Raw genomic sequence first — 24,845 nt, 5'->3', positions numbered from 1 at the left:
TGGTGAAGGTCCAACTGTTGGTGAGTCAGTATCCTGGCAAAAACTACACAAGGAAGAACAAGAGAACACTTCTGGCAACATTGCAAAAAAGGTTTTTGGAAAGCACAAGTCAGGAGATGAATATAAGAAAATTTCCAAGTCACTGAATATCCCTTGGAGTACAGTTAAGTCAATCAACAAGAAATAGAAAGATTTAGTGGCAGTGTTAGCTGTGAGGAGGATGCTAAGAGGATGCAGGGTGACTTGGATAGGTTGGGTGAGTGGGCAAATTCATGGCAGATGCAATTTAATGTGGATAAATGTGAAGTTATCCACTTTGGTGGCAAAAATAGGAAAACAGATTATTATCTGAATGGTGGCTGATTAGGAAAAGGGGAGGTGCAACGAGACCTGGGTGTCATTATACACCAGTCATTGAAAGTGGGCATGCAGGTATAGCAGGCGGTGAAAAAGGCGAATGGTATGCTGGCATTTATAGCGAGAGGATTCGAGTACAGGAGCAGGGAGGTACTACTGCAGTTGTACAAGGCCATGGTGAGACCACACCTGGAGTATTGTGTGCAGTTTTGGTCCCCTAATCTGAGGAAAGACATCCTTGCCATAGAGGGAGTACAAAGAAGGTTCACCAGATTGATTCCTGGGATGGCAGGACTTTCATATGAAGAAAGACTGGATGAACTGCGCTTGTACTCGTTGGAATTTAGAAGATTGAGGAGGGATCTGATTGAAACGTATAAGATCCTAAAGGGATTGGACAGGCTAGATGCAGGAAGATTGTTCCTGATGTTGGGGAAGTCCAGAATGAGGGGTCACAGTTTGAGGATAGAGGGGAAGCCTTTTAGGACCGAGATTAGGAAAAACTTCTTCACACAGAGAGTGGTGAATCTGTGGAATTCTCTGCCACAGGAAACAGTTGAGGCCAGTTCATTGGCTATATTTAAGAGGGAGTTAGATATGGCCCTTGTGGCTACGGGGGTCAGGGGGTATGGAGGGAAGACTGGGGCGGGGTTCTGAGTTGGAGGATCAGCCATGATCATAATAAATGGCGGTGCAGGCTCGAAGGGCCGAATGGCCTACTCCTGCACCTATTTTCTATGTTTCTATTATGGCTCAGATGTAAATCTGCCCAGAGCACGCTGTCCTCAAAAACGGAGTGACCATGCAGGAAGAGGATTAGCGAGGGAGGTCACTAAGAGACCTATGACAACTCTTGGAGGAGTTCCAAGCTTCAGTGTCTGAGATGGGAGAGATTGCACACACAACAGCTGTTGCCCGGGTGCTTCACCAGTTGCAGCTTTATGGAAAAGTAGCAAAGAGAAAGCCACCATTGGGAAAACAATACTCATGTGAAATCTTGACTAAAGTTTGCCAGAAGGCATGCGGGAGACTATGAAGTCTGCTGGAAGAAGATTCTATGGTCTGATGAAACCAAAATTGAGCTTTTTGTCATCAGACTAAATGCTATGTTTGGCATAAGCCAAACATGGTACATCATCAAAAGCATACCATCCCTGCCATGAAGCATGGTGGTGGCTGCATCACGCTGTGGGGATGCTTCACTGCAGCAGGGCCTGGAAGGCTTGTGAAGGTAGAGGGTAAAATGAATGCAGCAAAATACAGGGAAGTCCTGGAGGAAAACTGGATGCAGTCTGCAAGAGAACTGCAACTTAGGAGAAGATTTGTTTTCCGGCCAGACAATGACCCCAATCATAAAGCCAAACCTACACAGGAATGACTTAAAAACAAGGAAGTTAATGCTCTGGAGTGGCCAAATCAGAGTCCAGACCTCAATCCAATTGAGAAGTTGTGGCTGGACTTGAAAAGGGCTGCTCACTTATGATCCCAAAGCAATCTGACAGAGCTTGAGCAGTTTTGTAAGAAGAATGGGAAAAATTGCAGGGTACAGATGTGTCCAGATCCACAGTCTCAAGGCTGTAATTGCTACCAAAGATGCATCTACTAAATACTGGCTTGAAGAGGGTGAATAATTATGCAATCAATTATTTTGAGTTTTATATTTGTAATTAATTTAGAGCACTTTGTAGAGATCTGTTTTCATTTTGACATGAAAAAGTCTTTTTCTGTTGATCACTGTCAAAAAAAAAGCCAGATTAAATTCACTGTGATTCAGTGTTATAAAACAATAAACATGAAAACTTCCAAGGGGAGTGAATACTTCTTATAGGCACTGTAAGTGGGTCATATGGGGAGAATTAGACATAGTTCTATGTTTCCAATGGGTTCTGTAAATATACATATAGTTTGCAAGTGCAGGGGATTATTCTTCAATGAAAGGGAAAACAAGATTATTTGAGTTATTTAGATGCAAAATAAATTACTTTATCAGCAATTTTCTGTCCCATGTGTTGTAGTTGTTAAAAATATGGTTTGTATTTTAATTGAAGCAGACATTTCCAAGGATTTGTTAGTACTTTTGTGTGACCTGTATAACTGGTACTTGGTCAGAAATCCTGTATTTCCTTTTCCATAATAACTCGTTTGCTAAAAACCCAAGATTGCACACAGAATCTTTAGCTCTGTATGCAAGTTACAAGAATGTAAGGAATCGGTAACATGACTTTATCAGAAACATCTGCTAATGTTAGCAATGTTCCTCCTGCTCTTCAAACCCAGCATCCCACGTCCAGTCTTGTCACAAGCACTATTTCAAAACAACAGATATTCATGCCTTCCCTGGTTCTACAATAAGCTTGCTTACTTTGAATTGATCTCTCGTTCCACATTGCTCAAAGCACTCCTGTTACTAGAAATCCTTATTCTACGCTTGCTACTTTAACGTCTGGACGACTTTGATAGTATCCTATTGCTCTAAAATCATAGAGCTGCATTGTTTGCTTTGCCTGGGAACTTGTAAAGACAAAACTTTGCTTGTACTAGTGTTACAGGTTTGAAGTACAGTAACTTAAGTCCTGTGTTATATAGAATTATCATCTGGATTATCATGTTTGGGGGACTGTAGGGCGATAGGATTTAAGCTGTCATGTAATTCCGTCTCAAGTACACATCACTATCCTTAAAAAATGGAAAAATGTTAATGTCTGTATCTTTTAATCAATTTTTTAATGATCTACTGTAAATGTGCCTCTGCATGAACCAGACCCACACAACTGCATTCCCACTATTCTGCTTTTGGTCCAGTTGCATTAAAATAGAGGAAAAACCTGTAAGTTTTAGTCAGACAGACTTCTATCAATAACTCAGTTTTGGGAACAATCTTGCAAAATCTCCATGATATACATTTATATATTATCATTGCACATAGTTGGTTAAAGCCACCGATTTTCTCTAGTATTTAAACTAATCAAACCCCGTGTTTGGAAGCTTGAAAAGTGCTGCTGTGTTCTGGCTTTCTTGGTTTTGTGCCTGAGCGAGCTTAAACATCGACAGTGTCTGTGTTTGACTTGTCAGGTCTGGCCCAGTGTGCTGAACTGTGCTGGCAGCTGAGAGGCGAAGCCGACAAGAGGCAAGTTCCTGGGGCAAAGGTCGCCTTGCAGCATAATATCGGCCTTGGTGGTGCTGTGGTTGTAACGATATACAGGATGGGTTTCCCAGATGCTGTGAGGTGAGTTAATACTCCTTATATACCAGGGAACTGGGTAGCATGAAGATGCAGTAGTGAATGCAGTGTGTGTGCGCAGCGTAAGCCGAGATCTCCATTCAGCTTCAGCCTGTGTGCTTAGGCATTGCCTGTAATGCAAACTAGAGGTCTACCTTTACACTGAAACAATGTGGTCCTTCACTTTAACTTGAACCAGACAAAAACCTTTTCCTGCCCGTCAGTAATGAGATTACAGCTTTTCAATCTCTTCCTACTTCCTATTTACCAGACGCAAATAGACTGAGGCCCTGAACAAAATCTTGTTTTGGAACCCACGTAGACTGGTAGGGGACTGTCAAATGGGATGTATCACTTGCTTGACCCTAGGTGCACTTTCGCAAAATGAGAGATAACCATGAGATCAGAATTTTGCCTCGGGTAAACAGCCAACAATTCTTCCATCATTGCTCAGTCTCTGTGTTCTTATTCATACATTACTGCATTAGTATAAACTTTTAAGTTTGGTTAGTCAATGGATCCACTCCTATCTGTTGTACAACATTTCTTTGTCTAAAAAAAAATTTCACTTTTACCCAATGCAGTCATGTATCTTTGGTGAGAATAATTTCCAATAAATAAATAAGATTTATTAGAACTCATTAATGCAGTCTCTAACTTGTTATATTCTTTATTATATGAATGTCAGTATTATGTAGACATGAAAATGCTTAATTTTCAATGCAGCAAAGCGCTCTTTTATTTTTCCATGACTCTCACGAAAGAAATTACAATATTTTTTGGGGATATATATTATCACTATGAGATATTTGTTCACAAACTGAAAAGACTATTAGCGTACACAAGTATTCACACAGCTTTGCCAAAGAATGATTTGGAGGTAGGGCTTCCTTTACAACAGGACTTCAGGGTAAGAAGCCTTTACTACTTTTGACTTAGACATAACTTGAGACGCACCATTGTGGTTGACTCTTAACTGCCTCCTCAATTAAAAGACAATTGGAGATGGATGATAAATGATAGTAGTGTTACATGAATGAGTAAATTGGGAAATAAAAACTTAATTACACATCAAACTGAATCAGAGACACAAATAACAACAGTTTAAAGGCAAAATTATTTCTCCAGCAAAAAAAAGAATGTAAGTGGAAAATTTTTATACAATACTAATTGTTATTTTTGTAACTCCAAAACATAAAACATGGCATCTCTGTCTGCTGTTTCCATTGATGCAGCTATTTCAACTGCTCTTTTAAATGTAAGTTGTGCTTCAGTTAGGAGCAGTTTTTGAATGCTTTCTTGTAAGATTCCACAAACTGAGTGATCGCTCAGTGCATCATTAAGCCTATCACTGAATTGACAATGTTCAGGCAGCTTCTTCAATTCAGCCGCCTGTACTGAGATGGACTCCCCTTCATTTTGATTCTGGTTATGAAACCTGAAGCGTTCTGCAACCATCAATGGCTTCAGTTCTAAATGTTCTTGGATTACTTTCGCAATATTTGCAAAGCTCATGTTGGGTGTTTTGGTTGGAGCAGTTAAACGTCTATGCAGACTGTCTGCCTTTAAACCCAGTATGCTCAGCAAAAATAGCTTTTCATTGGCTATTTTATTTGCTTCAAACTACTGCTGAATTCACTTAGTATACAATATCCTGATCACTTGTACAATCGAATGCATCTTTCCAAGGTAGACAGCCATTTCTGTTTTTTTTTTAAATTATGACTATTAGTAATCACAGATTGAGCCCATCAGTTTGTCCATTTTCTGTATTTTAACTCTGTCGCTTCTCAAAGAAGCACCTGCTGCGCCTTTTCAAAACCCGAGCATTTTGCTGCACTTCAACAGGTAGCTAGTTTTCCTGAATTCATTTAAAACTTATTCATCACCAGTGTTATGTTTTTTAACTCTAAAACAGAAAAATAATTGATAGAAATACACGGGGATTCTGGGAGACCATGTAGTTTTGTCTATTTACTTTAAGTGAGGCACACACTTCATCACACGGTAGTGTAATAACGTATGCAATTCCCTTACTCTAGCATATAGACTATAATGAATTATTTAAACAAAGAATGCTTAATCAAACAATGTATTTACATTACTCATGTATTACTGAAATACTAAATACACAACACTAATCAATTGTGTTAGTGCAATCTCCAACTGTGAATAATGCGGCATGATTCATTCAACTGTGAACCTTGCTGTTGCTATATACAACCTTCCCTCGATAATTATTATGTGCAATAAAGCTTTGTTATTTCAATTAATTTGTTTTTGCATCTTTCTGCAAAGCTGTAATTTGATAAATTCTACAAACATTTCTAGGAAAGAATACGCATTTCCAACTCTACACAGAAAACTTACTAATTTTGTAAATTAGAATACTCAATTTAAGCCAGATATTAAACCTTTAACAAATGGAGAGCAGTTGAATAAGTCTGTCATGTTGTGAAGTATTTGTTTTTTATTTTTGATATATTGAGCTTGATAATTTCATTTTCTGAGTGAGAAATTGAAATTAACAGAGTTATTTTTTCAGTAATCATGTTGAGCATTTTTAATGGATGACGTATTAGTGAAATCTGGTGTGTGAGACTTTATAATGTAATTACATCAAGATATCTAGGAAGGAAGAACTTAATCTTTGCCTGTGTATCTTGATTCATCCTAGTGAGTTTGAATAATTGAAAGTTTTGTAAGTACTGGCATTTTAACATTGAAACTACAATTGGCGATGTTTACATAGTAAATAAGACTGTTTATCTTTTACTCCTATCAGAAAACCATTGCCTCTCCCTGACCCAGGTGTGTTGATGCTGACACTGAAATTTATGTTTACACTACATGAGAGCTCAGCACAAGTTGTAGATCTCAATGAAATGCAACTCTGAACATGCTCAAATTCTTTGACTTTCACTTTATATTATTCTCGATTTCAGAGGCCAGCACATCCAAGCAGTTCCGACCAGTGCTGAATCCAGTGTTAATGGCTTCAAAGCCCAAACTGTTTTTAAAGAAATTGAGAAAAAACTTCAAGAGGTGAGATTAATCTGTACTCTAAATATCTGTTGGATATGCAGCTGATCAGGGATTGGATGGTTTAACATGTGTGGAGCCAAAAGGAATAGGGGAGATCTTAAATGAGACTTTTGCATCTGTATTTACTCAGGAGATGGACATAGAGTAGGGGGTCACCAACCCGTCGATCGTGATCAACTGGTCGATCTTTGAGACTTTCCCAGTAGATCCCGAAAAAAAAGAAAAATAAATACACAAATACTGTTGTAATGTGAGCATTATAAAAATAAGTAATGCTAATGAGGATAATGGTAATATAGCAATATTTTCACTATTGAAAACTACTTGTAAAGAGAGATTGTTTCTGGGTTGCAGGGTTTTAGTTCCATTCTTTCTGCCCGGTGCGCATGTATGTACCTCCCCCGCCATGAACTGCGTTTTCAGCGTAGCCTCTGCTGCATCAACGTGACCAATTAGGTTAGATAAGAGTACAGACTGTCGCAAACATCAATATACGGCACTCTCTGGTGATATCCTGCAAGGTAGCTAGCTAGCATGGCAGAGGCTCCATGAAAGAAGGCAAAAACGTACAACTTCCATCCAGAATGGGAAGAGGAATTTCTATTTACCTTGGTGAAAGACAAGTGTGTATGTATGTTGTGCCCCCAAACACAAGCACTGACTAAAAGAGGGAATCTGGAGTGGCACCACGACACCAACCACCAGAAATTTAAAGACACGTACCCCCCCCAAAGAGCACAATTCGTGCCAGGAAAGTTGAGGAGCTGAAATCAGGGTTGAAGGCCCAGCAATCCTTTTTCATAAAACATGCTGCTCAAAATAAGGCTGCTATTGAAGCATCATTTTGTGTAAGTCACCTTTTGGTTAAACACAAGAAGCCTTTTACAGATGGCGATTTATTCAAGGAAGCAATGGCCATTACCGCAGAGACTGTTTTTAATGGCTTTAAAAACAAAAATGACATCACAACTGCAATACATGATGTACCGCTTGGCCCTGCAACAGTGACAAGCAGGGTGGAGTCACTGTCAGAGGACGTGGATCGACAAGTGTTAAAGATCTTGTCACTCTGTGAATATTTTTCATTATAGTTTGATGAATTCCTGGATGTAATGCAAACAGCTCAGCTTGTATTTGTCAGAATCGCTTTGCAGGATTTTACAACAAAGGAGGACTTCCTCACTCTTTTGCAATGAAAGGAGAGAAGAGAGGTGAGGATATTTACAATGAGTTTAAAAAATATGTCCGTGAAAATGACATCCCCATTCATAAACTGGTGGCAATTGCTACTGATGGGGCTCCAGCAATGCATGGTGTGCACGTTAGTTTTATAGCACTGTGCTGTAATGACCCCGATTTTCCCAGCTTCCTGGATTATCACTGTGTGATTCATCAGCAGGCCTTGGCTGGGAAGGTCGTGGACTTTTCTCATGTAATGACACTGGTGGTCAAACTGATAAACTTGGTTTGAGCAAAAGTGCTTCACCACCGATTATTCAAGGCGTTATTGGATGAGCTCGATGCTGCTTACGGAGACATAATTCTTCATGCTGATGTTCGGTGGTTGAGTCATGGCAAAGTGCTGCAACGATTTGTTGACTTGCTGCCTGAGATAAAGACTTTTCTGCCAACAAGAAACGAGGAGCACAAGGAGCTGTCAGATGATGCGTGGCTACTGGATTTAGGGTTTCTAACAGACATAACAGCTAAATTAAACCCACTTAACAACGAGCTCATGGGAAAAGACCAACACCTAACCCACATGATAAGTGCAGTAAATGCATTTAAGGCCAAGCACAGTGTTTGGATTTCAAATTTAAAGAATGGGAGGCTGACACACTTTCCCAACTTGGAAAAAATGTTACAGGCCATCAAGGAAAAAGTACTTTTCGCCCTGAGCAGTACTGTGCTCACCTAGACAAACTGGCAATAGAGTTCGATTGGCATTTTGGGGAGTTAAATGTCATGAAAGATATTGCTGCATTTATTTCAAACCCATTTCTGCCGATCAATATAGACAGATGGCAGCCAAATTCCAGCAAGTATTTGGTGTGCCAAGTGATACTGAAATGGAAATAATTGATTTGCAAAATGACATCGAGCTTAAAGCAAGATCAAGGGATGGTGACTTTTGGGGGCTTGTCAACAGGGAGAAGTTTACTCATCTCAGCACATGTGCACTAAAAGTCAGTGCCTACTTTGGGTCAACTTATCTGTGTGAAATTCCATTTTCACAGATGAAAATTATTAAATCTAAGTACAGGGGCTGTCTTACTGACAGACATCTCACAGACTGTCTCAGACTGGCTGTCTGTAGTTATGAGCCAAATTTCAGGGAACTAGCAGAAAAGTATTCAGCCCCAGCCATCACACTGAGTGCAACAGTCAATTTTTATTCATTTATTTTTCATGTTGAAATAAAACTAAATAATGAAAACAACAGGAATACTGCAGATGCTGGAAATTCAAGCAACACACATCAAAGTTGCTGGTGAACGCAGCAGGCCAGGCAGCATCTGTAGGAAGAGGTGCAGTCGATGTTTCAGGCCGAGACCCTTCATCAGGACTAACTGAAGGAAGAGTGAGTAAGGGATTTGAAAGCTGGAGGGGGAGGGGGAGATGCAAAATAATAGGAGAAGACAGGAGCGGGAGGGATAGAGCCGAGAGCTGGACAGGTGATAGGCAAAAGGGGATACGAGAGGATCATGGGACAGGAGGTCCGGGAAGAAAGACAGGGAGGGAGGGGGGACCCAGAGGTTGGGCAAGAGGTATATTCAGAGGGACAGAGGGAGAAAAAGGAGAGTGAGAGAAAGAATGTGTGCATAAAAATAAGTAACAGATGGGGTACGAGGGGGAGGTGGGGCCATAGCGGAAGTTAGAGAAATCGATGTTCATGCCATCAGGTTGGAGGTTACCCAGACGGAATATAAGGTGTTGTTCCTCCAACCTGAGTGTGGCTTCATCTTTACAGTAGAGGAGGCCGTGGATAGACATGTCAGAATGGGAATGGGATGTGGAATTAAAATGTGTGGCCACTGGGAGATCCTGCTTTCTCTGTCGGACAGAGCATAGATGTTCAGCAAAGCGGTCTCCCAGTCTGCGTCGGGTCTCGCCAATATATAAAAGGCCACATCGGGAGCACCGGACGCAGTATATCACCCCAGTCGACTCACAGGTGAAGTGTTGCCTCACCTGGAAGGACTGTTTGGGGCCCTGAATGGTGGTTAGGGAGGAAGTGTAAGGGCATGTGTAGCACTTGTTCCGCTTACACGGATAAGTGCCAGGAGGGAGATCAGTGGGGAGGGATGGGGGGGACGAATGGACAAGGGAGTTGCGTAGGGAGCGATTCCTACGGAATGCAGAGAGAGTGGGGGAGGGAAAGATGTGCTTAGTGGTGGGATCCCGTTGGGGGTGGCGGAAGTTACGGAGAATAATATGTTGGACCCGGAGGCTGGTGGGGTGGTAGGTGAGGACCAGGGGAACCCTATTCCTAGTGGGGTGGTGGGAGGATGGAGTGAGAGCAGATGTACGTGAAATGGGGGAGATGCGTTTAAGAGCAGAGTTGATAGTGGAGGAAGGGAAGCCCCTTTCTTTAAAAAAGGAAGACTTCTCACTCGTCCTAGAATGAAAAGCCTCATCCTGAGAGCAGATGCGGCGGAGACGGAGGAATTGCGAGAAGGGGATGGCGGTTTTGCAAGAGACAGGGTGAGAAGAGGAATAGTCCAGATAGCTGTGAGAGTCAGTAGGCTTATAGTAGACATCAGTGGATAAGCTGTCTCCAGAGACAGAGACAGAAAGATCTAGAAAGGGGAGGGAGGTGTCGGAAATGGACCAGGTAAACTTGAGGGCAGGGTGAAAGTTGGAGGCAAAGTTAATAAAGTCAACGAGTTCTGCATGCGTGCAGGAAGCATGCACTGATCCCCACTGATCTCCCTCCTGGCTCTTATCCGTGTAAGCGGAACAAGTGCTGCACATGCCCTTACACTTCCTCCCTTACCACCATTCAGGGCCCCAAACAGTCCTTCCAGGTGAGGCAACACTTCACCTGTGAGTCGACTGGGGTGATATACTGCGTCCGGTGCTCCTGATGTGGCCTTTTATATTGGCGAGACCCGACGCAGACTGGGAGACCGCTTTGCTGAACATCTACGCTCTGTCCGCCAAAGAAAGCAGGATCTCCCAGTGGCCACACATTTTAATTCCACATCCCATTCCCATTCTGACATGTCTATCCACGGCCTCCTCTACTGTAAAGATGAAGCCACACTCAGGTTGGAGGAACAACACCTTATATTCCGTCTGGGTAGCCTCCAACCTGATGGCATGAACATCGACTTCTCTAACTTCCGCTAAGGCCCCACCTCCCCCTCGTACCCCATCTGTTACTTATTTTTATACACACATTCTTTCTCTCACTCTCCTTTTTCTCCCTCTGTCCCTCTGAATATACCTCTTGCCCATCCTCTGGGTCCCCCCCACCCTTGTCTTTCTTCCCAGACCTCCTGTCCCTTGATCCTCTCGTATCCCCTTTTGCCTATCACCTGTCCAGCTCTTGACTCCATCCCTCCCCCTCCTGTCTTCTCCAATCATTTTGGATCTCCCCCTCCCCCTCCAGCTTTCAAATCCCTTACTCACTCTTCCTTCAGTTAGTCCTGACGAAGGGTCTCGGCCTGAAACGTCGACTGCACCTCTTCCTACAGATGCTGCCTGGCCTGCTAAATAATGAAACTTAGAATTAAAGGTGTGAATTAAAGGAGTTGACGGCGCTAGCCAGGAGTCAGAGAACATTTCAGGAGAGCAGTGTTATGTGTTTTACTGAAACCTGGCTGCATGTGGACATACCCGACCGAAACTTTTCCATGGAGGGCTTCCAGACAGTTCGTGCTGACTGGAAGTGCACTGAGAGTGGTAAGCGTAAAGGAGTTGGAGGCTTGCTGTTCTGGTTAACAACGGGTGGTGCAATCCTGGTCTTATTTTCTCGAGCAACATGTTTGTAGCCCGGATATTGAACTTTTTACTGTTGGACTCCGGCCATATTCCACTGAGATACAGCACTGGGTGTTATGGGAGGTTGTTCCTGCCTGTGGCCATTGAACTTTGCAGCTCCTCCTGTGGAGGGTCAGACACACTGAGCTAATAGGCTGGTCCTGGACTTATTTCCATCTGGCATAGTTTGCATATTGTTGTTTGATTGTTTGTGGTTTTTGTATTGCTATATTTATGCTCTATTCTTGGTTGATGCAGCTGTAACGAAACTCAATTTCCCCCGGGATCAATAAAGTATGTCTATGTATTGTAATATTCTTAAAGAAAGACAGCTATGGCCTGTTTGATATGCTAGTTACGGTGTTTTCTTGTTTGAACTAATTTGAAAGTTTGACAAAAGTATTTTGTGTAATTCAAATACAATTAGCCCAAATAAAAGGCCTCAAATTGGAAGTACAATCTGGGCTGTGTTTTCTCTATAAACGATTTAGTAGGTAGGTCTTGCCTTTCACTAAAGTCGAGGTAGGGGATCTTGGGCTTAAAAAGGTTAGTGACCACTAACAGAGAGTCTATAGAAATGTGGCAAAATGGCATCAACTTCATGGACCCTATACAGATTACAGAGGAGGAGGTGTTTGCTGTCTTGAGGTAACTCGGGGTGGATAAATCCCCAGGGCCTGACAAGGTGTTCCCTTGGACCCTGCTGGAGGCAAATGCAGAAATTGCTGGTGCCCTAGCAGAGATGTTCAAATCATCCTTGGTGACAAGTGAGGTACCAGGTGATTGAAGGATAGCCAAAGCTGTTCTGCTGTTTAAGAAAGGCTCTAAAAATAATCCAGGAAGTTATTGGACGGTGACATTAACATCAGTAGTGGGAAAGTTACTGGAAGGTATTTTAAGGGACAAGATATGAGTATTTGGATAGACATGGACTCATCAAAGATAGTGAGCATGGCTTTGTGTGTGGTAGGTTGTGTCTAATCAGTCTTAGAGTTTTTCAAGGAAGTTACCAGGAAAGTTGATGAAGGGAAGGCAGTAGATGTTGCCTACATGGACTTTAGCAAGGCATTTGACAAGGTCCTGCATGAGGTAGTAAATTGGATTAAACATTGGCTTTGTAGGAGAAGCCAGTGAGTGGTAGTCGATGGTTGCCTCTCTGACTGGAGACCTGTGACTAGTGGAGTACTGCAGTGATTGACGCTGGGTCTGTTGCTTTTTGTCAGCTATATCAATGATTTTGATGATAATGTGGTTAATTGGATCGGCAAATTTGTGGATGACAGGAAGATTGGGGGTGTAGTGGACAGCGAGGAAGACTATCATGGCTTGCAGAAGGATCAGGACCAGCTGGAAAAATATGCTGAAAAATGGCATATGGAATTTAATGCAGACAAGTGTGATGTGTGCACTTCAATTGGTCCAACCAGGGTAGTTTTTACAGTGAACGGTAGGGCACTGAGGAGTGTGGTAGAACAAAGGGATCTGGAAATTCAGGTCCATAATTCATTGAAAGTAACGTCATAGATAGATAGGGTCACAAAGAAAGCTTTTGGTGCATTGATCTTCATAAATCAAAGTGTTGAGTACAGGAGATAGGATGTTATGTTGAAGTTGTATAAGACATTGATGGGGCCTAATTTGGAGTATTGTGTTCAGTTTTGGTCACCCACCTACAGGAAAGAGGTAAATAAGATTGAAAGAGTACAGAGAAAATTTGCAAAGATGTTGCTGGGTCTGGTAGACCCGAGTTAGTTGGGCTTTATTCTTTGGAACGTAGAAGATTGAGGGGAGATTTGATAGAGGTATACAAAATTATGAGGGGTATAGATAGGGTAAATGCAAGCAGACTTTCCACTGAGCTTGTGTGGGACTACAACTAAAGGTCATGGATTAAGGGTGAAAGGTGAAAATTTTAAGGGGAAACTTCTTCACTCAGAGGGTGGTGAGAGTGTGGATCGAGCTGCCAATGCAAGTGGTGCATGTGAGCTCAATTTCAAAATTTAAGAGAAGTTTGGATAGGTACATTGATGGAGGGCTATGGAAGGCTGCAGGTCAATGGGAGTAGGTAGTTGAAACAATTTTACAAGGACTAGATGGGCTGAATAGCCTATTTCTGTGCTGTACTTTTCTGTGACTATGACTAATTGATATTAGGCATTAGATGCTGGCTATACCAATATTAACTACATCCTGTAAACGTTTTGCATTCAGTTTAAGGTCTGTTTTTATAAATGCAAGTAAGATTCAAGTTCCATTATCCAGTCAGTTTATTGACCTAAGAATCACCAAATTTTTCCTTTCCCACTGTCAGCATTAAGATGATCAACAACAACATAATAATGCTTTATTAATTAATAAGACAGAAAACACATTTTTATTGATAGGAAGAAAGTAAATATATTTGACTTTGAGCGACATACATCAAAGTTGCTGGTGAACGCAGCAGGCCAAGCAGCATCTATAGGAAGAGGCGCAGTCGACGTTTCAGGCCGAGGCCCTTCGTCAGGACTAACTGAAGGAAGAGTGAGTAAGGGATTTGAAAGCTGGAGGGGGAGGGGGAGATGCAAAATAATAGGAGAAGACAGGAGCGGGAGGGATAGAGCCGAGAGCTGGACAGGTGATAGGCAAAAGGGGATACGAGAGGATCATGGGACAGGAGGTCCGGGAAGAAAGACGGGGGGGGGGGGTGGTGACCCAGAGGATGGGCAAGAGGTATATTCAGAGGGGCAGAGGGAGAAAAAGGAGAGTGAGAGAAAGAATGTGTGCAAAAAAAATGAGTAACAGATGAGGTACGAGGGGGAGGTGGGGCCTTAGCGGAAGTTAGAGAAGTCAATGTTCATGCCATCAGGTTGGAGGCTACCCAGACGGAATATAAGGTGTTGTTCCTCCAACCTGAGTGTGGCTTCATCCTTACAGTAGAGGAGGCCGTGGATAGACATGTCAGAATGGGAATGGGATGTGGAATTAAAATGTGTGGCCACTGGGAGATCCTGCTTTCTCTGGCGGACAGAGCGTAGATGTTCAGCAAAGCGGTCTCCCAGTCTGCGTCGGGTCTCGCCAATATAAAAGGCCACATCAGGAGCACCGGACGCAGTATATCACCCCAGTCGACTCACAGGTGAAGTGTTGCCTCACCTGGAAGGACTGTTTGGGGCCCTGAATGGTGGTAAGGGAGGAAGTGTAAGGGCATGTGTAGCACTTGTTCCGCTTACACGGATAAGAACCAGGAGGGAGATCAGTGGGGATCAGTGCATGCTTCCTGCACGCATGCAGAACTCGTTGACTTTATTAACTTTGCCTCCAACTTTCACCCTGCCTTCAAGTTTACCTGGTCCATTTCCGACACCTCCCTCCCCTTTCTAGATCTTTCTGTCTCTGTCTCTGGAGACAGCTTATCCACTGATGTCTACTATAAGCCTACTGACTCTCACAGCTATCTGGACTATTCCTCTTCTCACCCTGTCTCTTGCAAAAACGCCATCCCCTTCTCGCAATTCCTCCGTCTCCGTCGCATCTGCTCTCAGGATGAGGCTTTTCATTTTAGGATGAGGGAGATGTCTTCTTTTTTTAAAGAAAGGGGCTTCCCTTCCTCCACTATCAACTCTGCTCTTAAACGCATCTCCCCCATTTCACGTACATCTGCTCTCACTCCATCCTACCGCCACCCCACTAGGAATAGGGTTCCCCTGGTCCTCACCACCCTACCAGCCTCCGGGTCCAACATATTATTCTCCATAACTTCCGCCACCTCCAACGGGATCCCACCACTAAGCACATCTTTCCCTCCCCCCCCCCTGCATTCCGCAGGGATCGCTCCCTACGCAACTCCCTTGTCCATTCGTCCCCCCTATCCCTCCCCACTGATCTCCCTCCTGGCACTTATCCGTGTAAGCGGGACAAGTGCTACACATGCCCTTACACTTCCTCCCTTACCACCATTCAGGGCCCCAAACAGTCCTTCCAGGTGAGGCAACACTTCACCTGTGAGTCGACTGGGGTGATATACTGCGTCCGGTGCTCCCGATGTGGCCTTTTATATATTGGCGAGACCCAACGCAGACTGGGAGACCGCTTTGCTGAACATCTACGCTCTGTCTGCCAGAGAAAGCAGGATCTCCCAGTGGCCACACATTTTAATTCCACATCCCATTCCCATTCTGACATGTCTATCCACGGCCTCCTCTACTGTAAAGATGAAGCCACACTCAGGTTGGAGGAACAACACCTTATATTCCGTCTGGGTAGCCTCCAACCTGATGGCATGAACATTGACTTCTCTAACTTCCGCTAAGGCCCCACCTCCCCCTCGTACCCCATCTGTTACTCATTTTTATGCACACATTCTTTCTCTCACTCTCCTTTTTCTCCCCCTGTCCCTCTGAATATACCTCTTGCCCATCCTCTGGGTCACCCCCCCCCCCCCGTCTTTCTTCCCGGACCTCCTGTCCCATGATCCTCTCGTATCCCCTTTTGCCTATCACCTGTCCAGCTCTCGGCTCTATCCCTCCCCCTCCTGTCTTCTCCTATCATTTTGCATCTCCCCCTCCCCCTCCAGCTTTCAAATCCCTTACTCACTCTTCCTTCAGTTAGTCCTGACGAAGGGTCTCGGCCTGAAACGTCGACTGCGCCTCTTCCTATAGATGCTGCTTGGCCTGCTGCGTTCACCAGCAACTTTGATGTATGTTGCTTGAATTTCCAGCATCTACAGAATTCCTGTTGTTTATATTTGACTTTGATATCAAGTCCAAGGCATTTGCTTGTTGATCTGAACTGTTGGCAGGATTTTACTGATACAGCACAGCCTTAGACCTGGATGTCTTCTCAGGGTCCTGCTTGCACTGATATGGCAATGTTTCCCTGCTTTGGACTCAGTTTAAAGCATGACAAAAACGAAGTGAAACAGCTATATGCCCTTAAAGCAGCAATTAACACCAGTCTGTGTATGCATGCGTCAACCATATGACTAAAAGTTTGGGTTAGAAATGTCCATCTTTTACACGCAGAGAGAAAGTAGGCATAACTTAAGAAAATCAAATAATTGATGATTAAAAATACAGCATTCTTATCAATTATAATATCCTACCTTGCTTTTCCCTAAGGAATGTGAGTGAAGCTTTGTTGCTGTGAATTAAAATCTTACTACTCATCGATTGGGAGGGTGCTTGGGTTAATGTGTCTTTAATCAACGTATTGTATTTGTTAAGGTACATATTTTACCATATTTATCCCATGTCATGAGTCTGTTCTGTTGCTCAGCGAAATCACAACTGAAAAGTGGCGTTTACAGCATACCTGCTTTTTTCCTTAATGCCTGTTTACCTTTGGTTGACAATGCTGTGGCATTCTTACATTTACTGCAGGCTGGGGAGAAGGATCACAAACTGCCATCATCCTTTCAGTATTGAAGTCTTCCTAGATTCACTGCTAATAGGACCATCCTGATTTTGTTTTTTGAACAGTGATCCCAGCCATAGTTTCTCCAACCTGTGGGAAAAAAATTGCTTTTTAGTATTCCCTGTAATTTATAAACTTGGATCAAATCACTCCTTAGTTTACAAAATTTCAGGATACTCATCACTGGTTAATGTAATTTCTCCTGATTTACAAAATTCCTGCATATTTAGCACCAGTTTGTGTAATTTCTATTTTACATATTTCCAAGATATTCATCACGAGTTTGTGTAATTTCTCCTATATTAAAACCTGGGTGTTCAAGTTTCACTTTACACAACCTGTGTGAGTAATCATTTCAGAAATAATATATCCATTCTAAAGGGTGCAACCCACAACCCTCCAAGTGTAGCCAAGTCAATGCCACCCTCCTACCCCATACTTTAGAAATCATCTCGCTTTATCAATCTGTGGGATTTTAGTAACCTGTGGCTATTGATTCCTCAGTTTTGTTGGATTCAAACCAGTTTTAGCTTTTCACCATTTAGAAACTATTTACTAGCGTTCCACTGTGGGCAGAACATGATCATCTTTGTCACTTTTGAAATCTATTTGTTTAGGAGTTTTTCCATTTACTTAATATATTAACATTTTTGTAATTTTATGCCTAATAAGTGTCATTTGCATATTACTGAGAAAATTGGCTATATGCCTCTATAACCCACCAGCCAAGATATTAATTGATAAAATGAATTGTTCTGAGACTGAAGCAGACCTTTGGGTTTCCATGAGCCACATGCTGGTTTAGAGTGCCTGCCAGTGAGCACAGACTCCATTTTCTCCTGCGTACGGTGTCAGAACTATCACCTCAATAACTGTCCTTCAATTTCTTGAGCTTCAACTTGATTAAATACCCTTTGAGCACATTTATTAATGAAGTCTTAGATAGATGTGGCACAGAAATGGGCCCTTCAGCCCATTTAGTCTACATCAGCCATGATCTATTTCACTAATTCTACATTAATCCCATTTTATTTATAACTATCAATTTGCTCAAGATTCTACTCAGTCATCTGCACATTGGTGTCAATTTACAGTGGCCAGTAAACCAACCGACCCACGTGTTTGTGTAATATAGGAGGAAAGCAAAGCATCCGGAGGAAGTGCACATGGTCACAGGTAGAATGTGCAAATTCCAGGCAGATACTATCCATGGTCACAATTGAATCCTGGTTGTGTCATCTCACAAGAGCCGTTCCTTCTTCCATAATGTTCTTGATATTATCTACTGGCTTTATCCAAAGATTCGGTTACCTCTTCAAGAAGAATTCATACATGCACACCACTACTGCTGGGGTGTGTCCACCACAGACAGCTCAGCTTTTCCCTTACCCAATGACAGTAGTTTTGCTGGATTTGCTAAATCATCATTAAGTATGGTGGAATGGCTCTGCACTAACGTTAGTTCAATATCTTCTGTGGATAAACTGATGTACGTTTATATTATTGAAGCGTGAATTTACCATTTGGCTTCTTTGAAACATCAGAGCAGCATTATTAATATACAATATTTGTGTCAGTGTGCAGTAAATTTTATGGGAGGTATTGTGACTAATAAGTCTACCTTAGATAGTGTCTTTTTGATTATGTCATGTTCATCTCCCTAGTTTTCTCCAGTATGGCTATTTTATGTATTTAATTCCATTGCTATACGGTGGATTCCAGTTAACTGGGACACATCGGAACCCGTACATTTTGGCCCAATTAATTGGCTGCACCAATTAACTGAAGTTTCATGGAAATAGTAAAAAAGGTATAAAAAGACAAACTACCATTTAACTGAGTATCAAATTATGTACTTAAATGAAAAACAGAACAAATTAGATCACTGCCAATACTACTACAGTACTATAAAACTGTGTATTGGTTCCTAATGGTTCTTGATGGAGGAATTCATCTGCCATGTTCTTATGATTGACTGTAAATGAACAAAATCAACATAGACAGCCACTGCACATAATGGACAGCCTTCATACAGTGCTAGCGATCATTACATCCTCCAAATCTTCATTTTCATTGTAACATTCAAGATACCTTCAAATTCTTCATAATTCCTAACTTGTTGAATGAGTGAAATTGTTTCATTTTCACTCGCGGCCGTTTCTGGCATCTCCAAGGCTGAATGCTTGAAACTGCAGTGATCAAAACAATTCCCAATTGTCCTACTGCTTATTTCTAGCAAACAATCAGTGCACGTGACCGAGACTAGTTACTAGTTCAGCAAGTCTCCTGCCCCAGTTACGTGGCATAGTGTCCCAAATAAATGAAGGGAATCCCAGCTATTTTCTCGATTTACTTTTTATCGTTTAAGAGTCGTCCCAGATAAACAGCTACCCTGATTAATAGATAGCCCCGTTAACTGGAATCTACTGTATATTTTGAACTACCTGTGTGACCCTCATCATGTGCTTTCAAAATACGTCAAGCATCAAAGTGATTTTTTTTTTCACCTGGAGTGAATGTATCGGGGCAGTATTTGGAGAAGATATCCTGGACAGATTGACAAATGATGCCACATGGGTGGAATTTTGGAATAAGAATGGCTCAGTCACTTTGCTGAGATTATACTGAAGGCCTCTCAGTAGTCTGCAAGGATTAGAAATACAAATAGGTAAGCAAATTGGAGAAAGGTGCAAGAGAAATAAGGTTAATTTTCAGAGAAACACACGGTCCAGAAACAGGCCCTTTTGTCCCACCTCATCCATGATGCCTATGTATTGCTAATCTCAACTGCCTGCATTAGAAGTGTATCCCTCTATTCATTTCCTTTCCAAGTACTTGTCCCAAACCCTTTTAAATCTTGTAATAGTATCTGCTTCCATGACCTCCTGTGGCAGCTCATTTCAAATGTTCGTCGTCTTTTATGTGAAAATACTACCCCTCAGATATCATTTATATTTTTCCCCCTCACCTGAAAACTACCATCAGGATCAGCTTTATTATCTCTGACAAATGTCATAGAAATTGTTGTTTTGCAGCTGCAATTGCAGCGCAATACACAAAATATACTAGAAGTTACAATAAGAAATACATAGATAAAAAATAAATGAGTAGTGCAAAAAAGAGAGCAAATATAGTGAGGTAGTGTCCATGGGTTTAGGGACCATTCCAAAACCTAATGGCAGGGCTGTGTGCCTTTAAGCTCCTGTACTTCCTTCTTGATATTAGTAATGAGAAGGGAGCATGTCTGTTGTCTAGGTGGACTTTTGTTTAGCTCTAGACTGCCTTGCCCTGAGCCAAAAAGATCCTGACTCCCTTCTCTGTTTATACCCTTCATAATTTTGTAAATCTTTTCTATGGTTACAGTTCAGTCTCCAGTATTCCAGTGAGAATAAGCCAGCCTGTCTAATCTCACCCTATAACTGCAGCCAGCTAAGGCATAATGAAAGCTTGTTCAGGATAAGGAAGGAAACACATGACAGGTATAGGTAACTATTAGCATGTGAATCTCTACAGAAATATCATATAGGAAAGAAATCAAGAAAGGAGGGCACAAATGAGCCATGATAAGATTAAAGAGAATCTTAAGTCTTCATTAAGTCTATTCAGAGGAAAAGGAAAGACTGGATCTCCTTAAGCACCAAAGGGGTAAACAATATGTGGACTTCGGCAATGAGGGTGAGGGATAAAATGAATTTAATCCGAACAAGTAGCAGTGATGCATTTTGAGAAGACAGATCAGGGTAGGACATGTACAGTAAATGGTTGCATGTTAAGGGATGCTGGTGAACAGAGGGGCCATAGTGTTTCCTGAAAGTAGCGACATAAGTGGATAAGGTAGTGAAGAAGACATAAGCCATGTTTGCATTATACAACGGGTCGGGGCATAGTATATAAAAGCTGGGAAGTTACGTTGCAGCTTTACCAAACTATGGTTAGATTGTCCTTGTGTATAGTTTTGGTTGCTCCACTCTAGGAAAGATGTGCTTTATGACTCTATGACATGGTCAGAACAGCTACTCTCAAACCATGAATTTCCAAACTCCAGAGGATGCACAATCAGTTACAGTCCAGTTTTTTATTTTGTTTGAGGGCTTGTAGTGTATGCTGAAAACCAGTCTTTCAGCATACTAAGGTCAAAAGAGTATTACACAACTATGGTATAGATAAAAACAAGCTTCAATTAACCACTGGTATGCTGGCTCACCCAATGGTCCAACATGTTTGATCATCACAGATTAATCTTTTGTTTTTATTTGCCTGTGCTAAAGTGAAGAACCCAGTGGTTATCGTTCTTATGCAGGCTTTATCATTGGTGTTAGGGAGTTGTCTAGCCAGTGATAGTGTACTGTTAAGCTGGTGATGTCTTTACTTGCTCTTATGCTGTAGCCAATGACAGCAGGAGCATAAAATCCTGTAGCGTTTTCTCTATCACCATCTTATCAAACCATGTTAAACTTGGGAGAAACAGTGAATCAATCCCAGGATGCTCCTGGTCTGAGAGATTTGCTTTCGCACGAGTGAAGTATTCTACAAATCACACACCTAACGTGGGTCTTCATGGTTGTTAGGTTTAAATCTGTGAACTCCCTACCTAATGGAATTATGAGAATACTTTCAACAACAGGAACTGCAATGGTTCAAGATCAGAGCTTGCAGTTCTGTTCAAGGACACTTGGGAATGAGCAACAAATCCTGATCTTACTAACGATACCTGCATCCCAAGAAATGAAGTTTTAAAAAATTCACTGACTGAATCAATTTTCTCAAGAAGTATAAAATTGGTTTCAAGCAGGCACGACTTCTGGCTTGTGTGTTTTTTTTTTCCCTGATGGCCTCTTGCAAAGGCCAAGTATGAGTAGTTTGTGTCAGATGTACAAGTCTTGAACTACAATTGCTGCTAGTTCCCCTGAATAAGGGTAGTGGGGAAGGGAATAAACATCAGCCCATGTCTTTGCTGCTGTGGGAAAGTGCATTGAGGACAGAATCATGTCATCCCTGATTAGAAGGCTTGCCAAAAGCCTGCTGCTCAGGCTCTTATAAAAGGAATGTAAGTGTGAGTGATGTGGCGGGGAGCATCTGGGGGCCCTGTCACAGAAAAAAAATCAGCTCCGCAGGGGAATGAGAAAAACTGAGGGTAACAGGCTGACTTTGGACTGAAGGTGACGTGGTCTGAAACTCCAGGCAGAGTAAGATAAGATTCAACTCCTGCCGTGGCATAAAGCCATGATGAGTTACTTCATGTGTGTTTACATTTTTGTGAAATGCTAACCTTCACATGCATCATTTAAAATGTCAGCTTGTATTAAACGGCGATTGCTTTAAAAGCAGCGTCCATTATTAAGCACCTTCAGCACCCAGGACATGCCCTTTTCTTATTGTTACTGTCAGGAAGGAGGTACAGAAGCCTGAAGGCACACACTCAACGATTCAGGAACAGCTTCTTCCCTTCCGCCATTGGATTCCTAAATGGACATTGAACCCTTGGAAAATACCTCACTTTTTTAATATATTATTTCTGGTTTTTGCATGACTTTTAATGTATTAAATATACGTATACTGTAATTTAGAAGAAGAAGAAAGCCCTTAGCTCAGAGTGGAGTCATTGGGACGCCGTCATGACGGCGTTTTTTTTTAGCAGGCTTTCTTATTTTTATGAAGCCGATTTGCTAGCTCGATGCTCAACCCAGCACGGATGGAAAGCATGCAAGGGAGCCAGCTGGATTCGAACTCGGGAGCCTTCGCTCCGAAGTCTTGCGCAGATACCACTGCGCCACCAACCAGCTATACTGTAATTTATTATTTTATTTTGTGTTTTTTTTTCTTTTTTTCCTTCTATATTATGTATTGCATTGAACTGCTGCTGCTAAGTTAACAAATTTCACGACACATGCCGGTGATAACAATTCTGATTCTGATTCTGAAGGTACACAGGAGACCAAATATAGTGATTGTATGAGCATAAGTTGTTGTTCCTTTCTGTGCCTTGTGACCTATTGAGTGGCAACATTGCCATTTCTATAGCATTTTTTTTGTTTTTTACGAAGTCGAGCTGCTAGCTCGATGCTTAACCCAGCACAGATGGAAAGCGTGCAAGGACCCGGCCAGATTCAGACCTGAGACCATTTGCCTCGAATTCCGGTGTGGATGCCACTACACCACCGGCTGGCTAAATGAGCACAAGTGTATGATTGAAAATATTGAGATTTCCTTTTATTATAGTTTTTGAATGGACACCTTCCACTTGGACACTATTTTTAGAATCAGAATCCTTTATTGTCGCCAAGTATGTGGACACATATAGGGAATTTTATGCCGGTTTCCCTGAGCTCTCGCTGTACAGAATCAAAAAGCAAACAAAACAATAGTGCAAATAATCGTGAACTATATACAATGAGGTATACCTGTGTATGCACAGGTGGGCTTGGTTTATAATAGACTAAAATTCAAGTGTTCATAGGACTGATGGCATACGGAAAGAAACTATTCTTGTACCTATTTGTCCTGGTATACAGTGATCTAAAGTGCCTACCAGAAGGAAGGAGTTGGAACAGGTGATGTCCAGGGTGTGATGGGTCTACAGTGATGCTGCTTGCTCACTTCCTGACTCTAGATGCATATAAGTTCTGGATCGAGGGCAACTTCACACCAATAATCCTTTCCGCAGCCCTGATGGTTCTTTGGAGTCTATTCTTGTTTGATAGCTGATCCACATCAGACAGTGATGGATGAACAGAGAACGGACTGGATTATTCCTGAATAGAATTGAATCAGCAGCTCCTGAGGCAGGGTGTACTTCCTGAGTTGACATAGGAAATACAACCTCTGCTGAGCCTTTTTGATAAGAGTGTCTGCGTTCGGTGCCCACTTCAGATCCTGGGAGATTGTGACACCCAGAAATCTGAAGGTCTCCACAGCAGACACAGTACTGTTGAGTATTACTGTTCTAAATAACAGGGATTGGTCCATAGAGAATCTACATATACTTATTTTAGTATTTTTAAATATGAATATTATAAATATGGCCTTGTAAAGGGATTATCCTAGCTTGACTGAATTCTAAAAGAATTCAAATTCATCTCTACCTTTGTACTTTTATGCATATGCTTTGTAAAAATCAATCAAGCATATAATTTTGAAAAGTGACTTAGCATGAAAATAAATTTATCAGATAAATAAGCAATTGTTTCAGTTTTGATTTAACAAAAGACAACCACTCCAAATGCATTGGATCCCAAAACCTGAAGATGCTGAAGACTGGAGGAAGAGAAATTGCTAGAAATATTAAATTTGTTAGGCAGCATTGGGGCGGGGGGGGGGGAGGAAACCATTAACTTTACAGGTCAAATTAATGAGAGAGAGGAGGGGGTAGTGAAAATAATTAGTTGTTATAGTGGAAGAGGCATTACTCTAAAACTTAATATTCATTGGTGGTCTCAATTTTCCAATTCTGATTAAGGATTCTTGACATGAAATACCAATTTTCCACAAGACTGCCTGCCTTGTTGAATGCTTCCAGCAATATTTCTTTTGCAATCCTGAAAGTGGGCTCTCCAGTTTGGTGCTGTCTAGCTAAAATTCAGTCACCAGTCTCAGCTGGTCAGTGTTTTGCTAGAAAAATACTGGCAAAAGGTGTCCAAATGGATTAATCAGTGCTAGAGAAATAATTGGCAGTTGGGGAGGGCGATGTGAGGAGGTTAATTAAATTTCTGTTACTGTCGTAAAAGTTTACTGGCTCTCCTTTATTTTTCCTGATAATAATGCAGCACCTTTCTTCACTTAATTCTATTTTGGTCAGCTACATCGGTTTTACTTCCTCGGTGAATCCACATTGTCCTTTCATTTT

General features: G+C 41.9%; 1 protein-coding gene across 1 annotated transcript in view; it reads left to right on the top strand.

The window, feature by feature from the left end:
* scp2a (sterol carrier protein 2a) overlaps positions 1–24,845 on the top strand; it is a 99,377-nt gene that overhangs the window by 63,525 nt on the left and 11,007 nt on the right. The window contains exons 12-13 of the mRNA XM_063064239.1: positions 3,430–3,583; positions 6,523–6,622. Coding sequence (XP_062920309.1) covers positions 3,430–3,583; positions 6,523–6,622 — 254 coding nt within the window. The remainder of the gene's footprint in view (positions 1–3,429; positions 3,584–6,522; positions 6,623–24,845) is intronic.

The sequence above is a fragment of the Mobula hypostoma genome, chromosome 12 (genome assembly GCF_963921235.1).
Source record: "Mobula hypostoma chromosome 12, sMobHyp1.1, whole genome shotgun sequence".
NCBI classification, from domain to species: domain Eukaryota; kingdom Metazoa; phylum Chordata; class Chondrichthyes; order Myliobatiformes; family Myliobatidae; genus Mobula; species Mobula hypostoma.
This window is presented reverse-complemented; position numbering and strand designations above follow the sequence as displayed.